Source organism: Microtus ochrogaster, chromosome 2 (genome assembly GCF_000317375.1).
Source record: "Microtus ochrogaster isolate Prairie Vole_2 chromosome 2, MicOch1.0, whole genome shotgun sequence".
In the NCBI taxonomy this organism is placed as follows: Eukaryota; Metazoa; Chordata; class Mammalia; order Rodentia; family Cricetidae; genus Microtus; species Microtus ochrogaster.
Window position 1 is genome coordinate 17,323,889 of NC_022010.1, and position 6,851 is coordinate 17,330,739.

The 6,851-nt window shown below is 41.8% G+C and overlaps 2 protein-coding genes across 3 annotated transcripts in view; both read left to right on the plus strand.

Moving 5' to 3' along the window:
* The window catches only part of Pgam5 (PGAM family member 5, mitochondrial serine/threonine protein phosphatase), a 10,948-nt gene extending 6,900 nt beyond the window's left edge, over nucleotides 1–4,048 (plus strand). For both annotated transcript variants that reach the window (XM_005344498.2, XM_005344497.2), the window contains exon 6: nucleotides 2,777–4,048. In XM_005344498.2, the coding sequence (XP_005344555.1) occupies nucleotides 2,777–2,927 (151 nt within the window). In that variant the 3' untranslated portion in view covers nucleotides 2,928–4,048. The remainder of the gene's footprint in view (nucleotides 1–2,776) is intronic.
* A 2,094-nt stretch (nucleotides 4,049–6,142) lies between these two features.
* On the plus strand, nucleotides 6,143–6,818 carry LOC113457368 (translation machinery-associated protein 7). Its single transcript, XM_026784486.1, has one exon. It carries the CDS (start codon nucleotides 6,170–6,172, stop codon nucleotides 6,362–6,364), a length of 195 nt encoding a protein of 64 aa, XP_026640287.1. The 5' UTR covers nucleotides 6,143–6,169; the 3' UTR covers nucleotides 6,365–6,818.
* Nucleotides 6,819–6,851: the final 33 nt, after the last annotated feature.

Here is a 6,851-nt window from a genome sequence, read left to right on the forward strand (position 1 = left end):
GCAGAGGCAGGCGGATCTCTGTGAGTTCGAGACCAGCCTGGTCTACAAGAGCTAGTTCCAGGACAGGCTCCAAAAAAACCACAGAGAAACCCTGTCTCGAAAAACCAAAAAAAAAAAAAAAGAGTCCTGTTTTCCAAACACTTGTTCCAGCTGCCTGTTGCTGGATGCTGCCAGTAGCAGTCAGCAGTAGACTTACTCTGAGATTTTATTTCCTTTGTCCTGTTGGTATCAGAACTTCTCTATTAAGTACCATCTTTCTCCATGTTTGTGTTTGTGAACAGTGTGGGCACCTTGTGGGTCAGGATACTTATCTGCTAGTCCTGTACATGTGTTTTTGAAATTTTCTTCACTTTCCGTAACAGGCTCATGCTGTTTCCCTGCATGCCCGTTTTAGTCACTTTTCTGTGTGCCAAGGTAGTAAGTAGCCTGCTCCCTATTCTTGGATTGTCACGTTTACCATGATGTATGTTCCCATCACAAGCTGACCAGCAGTCCAGGGATGGCTAGGGAACTTCATGGTCAGATAGGTAAGCATCAGTCCCTACTGGGATCCAGGAGCTCCATATCAGACTGAGAACTGTTAGTAGGAAGGAGGATGGTGTGCTGGACAGGTGCTTTGTTTATATTCTCTAATAAGAGCAAGTGCTTCTAGGATGATGTGGTCCCAACTGCTTATCAGGATAAACACTCAACATGTGAACAAGCCAGGAGTGCCCCATTTATTTTTTACCTCATTATTCTGTGTCAGCCCCTGATAACTGACAATGTTGAAAATGCAGAAAGCAGCTCGGCAGTAGTACCAGGTCCTATTCAGGAGTGGTCATCCTGAGTTGTGAAGGGTAACACTAAGACTACATAGTAGTGTGGGCTGAGGTGTGGTGTAATGTAAATAGCTTATCTGGAATATATAGCAGCCTGGATTTGATCCTCATCACAAAGAAAAAACTGCTTTAATATTTAAAAAATGTTATTTTATGTGTGCCATAGAACTTGTGTAGAGGTCAAGGACAACTTTGTGGAGTTACTTCTCCTTTCTTCTATCTTTATGTAGGTTCCAGAGGCTGAACTCAAGTTTTCAGGCTTGCACAGCAAGGGCCTTTGCCCAAGTTGAGCCATCTTGTGGGTCTACTTTATTGTTTAAAACTATACTTTGTATCAGATATGGCACACATTTTCAATCCTTTAATCCCAGCATTTAGGGAATAGGCAGATCTTTGTGAATTACAGGCTAGCCAGGATTATAGTGATCTCTTAAAGTAACCCATTTATGACCTGGGTGTGGTGGCACATAGCTTAATATCAGCACTTGGAAAGCAGAGGCAGGTGGATTTCTGTGAGTTCTAGGCTGGTTCTATTTATAGCAAGTTCCAGGTGAGCCAGGGGTTGCACAGTGATACTGTCTCAAATAAAACAAATGAAACCTGTTTATGTGAAAATCTGTACAGCCCCTTGAGGATCTAGAAGCTCTTTTTTTAAAAAAAAAAATTTATTAGGTATACAATATTCTGTCTGTGAGTTTGCCTGTAGGTCAGAAGAGGGCACCAGACCTCATTACAGATGGTTGTGAGTCACCATGTGGTTGTCGGGAACTGAACTCAGGACCTTGGGAAGAGCAGGCAATGCTCTTAACCTCTGAGCCATCTCTCCAGCCCTCTAGAAGCTCTTTTTAAGCAGCAAGCCACCACAAAGTATACAGTGTTCTAGCAGACTGGGCTAGAGATGTAGCGTCTTGTCGAGTGCTTGCCTAGCATGTACAAAGACCTTGGTTTGTCTCCAGCAGCACAGAAACCCAGTGTGGCTGGGCAGTGATGGTGCACTCCTTTAACCCCAGCACTCAGGAGGCAGAGGCAATGGATCTCTGTGAGTTCAAGGCCAGCCTGGTCTACAGAGTGCGTTCCAAGACAGTTAGGACTATTAACAGAGAAACCCTATCTCAAAAAATTGGGGGGAAAAAATAGGCCGAGTGTGAGTTTGAGTTATTTAAAATTCTATATTTAAAAACCAGGGGTTGGGTGGGATTTCTCATGTCCCTTTTCAGTATTAGCCAGAACACATCACAGGGTGTTTACATATTTACAATTTAAAATTGACAAGCCTACTAGCAGGAAATATCACACGTGTTGGTAGACTAAGTTGAACTCAATTCAGACTAATTCCTGAGGATAGAGCACATTCCATTACTAGAAAATGGCAGAGACAACACCAAAATGTTCAGCAAATACTCGTGTGTATGTGTGTGTGTGTGTGTGTGTAGGTGCCCTTAGAGGGCAGAAAAAGGATTCCTTGGAGCTGGAGGCATTAGAAGTTGTGAGCTGCCCAACATAGGTCCTGGGAATTGAACTCTAGTCCTCTAGAAGAGTAAGCAAGTGCTCTTAACTGTTGATCTCCCCAGCCCCAATACTTGTGCCCTTCAAAAGGAAAATCCTGTCAGGGTCATGCATTATACCTCTATCCTGGGAGACCAGCCAAGTCCTGTCAGAAATATTTCTCTCCTAATTTGGATTCTTCTTGTTACAGTGCAAAACAGCCTTGATATCATTAACTCTAAGTACATTTCTGACTCAATTGGGTTGAAGCCTTGTCCTCACAGGTCAGATTCTTACTTAGTGTACTATTAGGACCTTTCCAATGAGAATCTTTTCCTTGAAGACAGTATGGCTTTAGTTACTGGCCCAGCTGAACATACCTACTCCAAAAGACTGTCAAGCTGCCTGAACCAAGAGCAGTTCTTCACCAGGCTGAGCTTTTTGCTAGTATCATCTCTCTCTCTCCCCAGAGCACTGCAGTTTCCCCCAGAAGGTTGGCTCCGCCTGTCCCTCAACAACGGGAGCATCACCCACCTGGTGATCCGACCCAACGGTCGTGTTGCACTCAGGACCCTTGGGGACACTGGGTTCATGCCCCCAGACAAGATTACTCGGTCCTGAGGCTGCCTGCAGGACTGCACCCTCCTCTGCTGGTGGCCTGGCTGCAGCCTTCCCTTCCCTGTCCAGATTGTGCTGTGGCTTCATGTTGTCTCCAGGAAGAGGATATCTGAATGTCACATTTGGGTGCTCATTTCTGGTCTGGGCTGCAGAAAGCAACTTATGGGTTAGATGGTCTTTCTGAAAGCTTCCTACCTTACCACTACCACTGGCACAGCTCTACAAGGTACAGGAACCTTCTGGGGCAGAAGGCAGACATAATCATGAGGACTGAAGTGGCCTGACTGTGTTTTATCAGGTGATTACAACAGATCAACTCAACAACCCATAAGCTCTGGCAGAAAACCTGTCAGGCAGTATAGTGGTTGTCTGCAACTCATTGTTTCATATCCTATAATCTAGGAACTTTTGTTGCTTAAATATTTATCAGATATTTTCCTCACATGAGTTCTTACTTTGTAAACTCACTTGTCAGCTCAATTAAGAGATTCTGTGTCTATTGCATCTTGAAGGGCTAAGGGACTGGCATCCTATAAGGTAGACTACAAGCCATGGAAGAAGTGGCATTACAAAAAGACTGTGGTCTGTAAATGGCAAATACATGACAGCCCTGTAAGAAGATGTTTGGAGGCAGTGAAATAGCCCAGACTGACAAGATTTAGGTGGCATGTGCTTGTAATTCTAGCACTTGGGAGGCCAAGGTAGGATCATGAGTTTCTTGCTAGCCTGAGCTATGTAGAAAAACCAAGTCTTAAAGAAAATATTCTAGAGTGCTACTGGTTACTGTAAACCTTTGGGCTTGTAGGTTAAGTTATTTAGAAATGATGTGTTTATTTACTCCAGAGAGTCTGATAACATAGAAGAAACTGGTTTGTGTGTATGTGTTTTTGCATATTTGAGACAAGATCTTACTGTTGCCCAGGCTGGACTCAAACTTGAGACCCTTCTCAGTCTTTAGAGTGTTGGGATTGTAGATATATACTACCATACCTGTCCCCAAAAAACTGTATAGTTTCTATGAAGTGGTTGTGAGCATTTTCTGTAATCAATACAATGAGTTGGAATATTTGACCCATCTCTCTGTCCTGTTTGGAAACAAGTAATGTAATAAAATTTTACTTCTTTGTTGTTGTCTTTTTTTAAAAAAAAAAAAAACCCGATATAATTAGAAACCCTTTCTCAGTATCTTCTATCCCAGGTATCCTGCTTGGAGGACTACCTCCCATAGGAGGTACAATGCTTCCTGTTCAACACTAGGCCTGAGAGGTGTCACTTGGAAGTAACCTTGGCTACCTACATTCCACTTTGTAGAAGTAGTTGGAACAGGCATGCCAGGCTGTCAACTTCTAAATACAAAGCTCAAGGCTACTACTTGACCTTCTGGGAATGTAAAAGCATTTCACAGGGAGATAATGACTTGCTTGGGGTCAGTGTACTAAGAGTATCCCCACGTGGTACAGCCTCCATAACCTTCAAGGACTGGTAGTATTTTAGGAACAAGCCTTAGCTATGAGGTAAGGCCAGCCCCTAGTATATATAATGTCATCTTTCTTGGAGGCTGACAGTCATCTGTAAAGACAGTGATCACTCATAGCAATGATCCTGCAAGCTGACAGCATGGCCCCTAGTCAGTTGCCCTGTCCCTTCAGATCCCAATTCTCCTTATCTGTGGTCAAAAAATCACACTGCAAAGTGATGGCAGAGAATGACATAAGACATACTGAAAAGCAGGGACAAGAAACTAAGGCCTGCACAAGTTTGTTGGTTGGTCATGATACCAGTGATCCAATAGATTCCAAATGCTCCCAATTCAGGCATTGTGTGCTGGGGCTGTTAATACACACAATGCTATGTCAAAATCTAATTTTCTGACTTTAAAATTATACTGTTATTTCTCATTTGTCTCAGGAAAACATTGAAATGAAGTACAGCTCAAGCCCCAAAATGACCATACTAATTATTAAATTTGAAGCCAACCACGCAGAGTTGAGTTTCTAGAGTTTGTAAAGTTATGACCAGAATGCAGCATTAGGCTCAGTTTAAGAGCTCAGTAAGTTCTGGGAATAACCTTTTTTCTTAAATATGAAACTTTTTATAATTTTTAGTTTTCTTATGGTCTATACCTACACGTGCTATGAACACTGGGCAGGAGTGGGTGCCTACCAAGAGGCCCAATAGCTGTGATGGCAAATGCTTCTGTGGTGCCGGGTACGGAGACCACATGCCTTGGTTTGGGACAGATGTTTAATGATTTCTGAAACACTGACCAAGTGGTGTGCCACTAAATGGCATTGATTCTTCTTGACTATTGTGTTTTACTTCATTTCAGTGGTTTCAATGAGACAAATAAGAGATACTGAAATGACTAGAATAAAAATACAGAAAATGACTAGATCTTGACATAACAAGTGTGTGTGTCAATAGCCCAGTGAGCAAGGTCCAACTCAGGAAGACAAAGTCCTAACTACTTCCTCTGAAAACAGCAAAGATCAATAGCATCTGGTATTGGTCCCTGCCACAGTGCAGCAAGCACTCATTTTCAACAACACTGTACTCTGCTCTTCTCTAGAAATGAACACTAGGGATTTCTGCTGTCTCTATTACAAAGTTCATCCATACCATGCCACTTCAGGAAAGATGCTTTACACACTCCATCACACATTACAAACTAATGGTTGTTTAATAAAAAGATTAGTTTCCTACCACTTCCCACTCCCATAATCAAGTGGTATCAACTGTGTTAGAATGAACGAAAAACCAGCAAGTAAACTTGTTCAGTTCAAGGCCATTGAGTCAACAGAAGACTATTTCACAAATATCAATGTGATACACAGATTAATGTACTTTCCCATGAAAATACTGCTTTAAGTTTTACTCAAAAGGAATTCTGCCCATTAAGTGATCTTTCTGAAAGCATTGTATAAAAATGATAAAACAGTGTTTAATGACATAGAATTATCAGGTGTTACTAACAGGTATCATACTACACACTAGTGGAAAAACAGTCCAAAAGTGGCTTAAAGCTTATGGCTCAGCATGTAAAATTGTCACATCCAATGACCTGAGTTGGATCCCTGCAACCTACAGAAGTAACATCTGAGTTCCAAAAGTTGTCTTCTGACCTCCACGCTTGTAAAGCTGTAGTCTGTGAAGTGAGCACAAAGCTAGTACTTCAATTTTTATTTGAGTATCGGCCAACAACAAGAAGAAAACAGGGTCTGGAGAAGGGGGTGTCTGGAGGCGCCATGTCGGGCCGGGAAGGTGGCAAAAAGAAGCCCCTGAAACAGCCCAAGAAGCAGGCCAAGGAAATGGACGAGGAAGATAGGGCTTTCAAGCAGAAACAAAGAGAGGAGCAGAAGAAACTCGAGGAGCTAAAAGCCAAGGCTGCTGGAAAGGGACCCCTGGCCACAGGTGGAATTAAGAAATCTGGCAAAAAGTAAGCTGTTCCTCATATCTGAGATGATGGTGACCCTCTTCCATTCCTATTTAAACATCTGGATTCCCTGCCATAACATCTTTGCCATCTACAGCTAGAATGAAGTGTTATCCTGGAGCCTGTTAAACATCTGGATCCCCTACTATAACATCATTGCCACCAATAGTTAAAATGAAGTGTTATCCTGGAGCCTGTTGTACATTGTAGTAAACTTTTGTAAAAAAAAAAAAAATAAATAATAATAATAAAAAATACAAAAAAAAAAAAAAAGAAAACGGGACAAAATGGTAAGAAAATAAGATCATAGCTGGATATATAATGTATGGGTTTTTGTTTCTTTTGAGAACAAAGATAATCCTTTTAGAACTGTATTGTTTTCAGGTCACTATATTGAGTTGCTTACACAGGGGAATGAAAACCCTTCATGTAATAAACTTTGAATCCAAAGTTCTAAATCTTAATTGTAGTATTTCTGACTCATTTGTCACATT

Coding starts and splice junctions, on each gene's coding strand:
- LOC113457368 (XM_026784486.1), top strand. CDS start 6,170: ATGTCGGGCCGGGAAGGTGGCAAAAAGAAGCCCCTGAAACAGCCCAAG.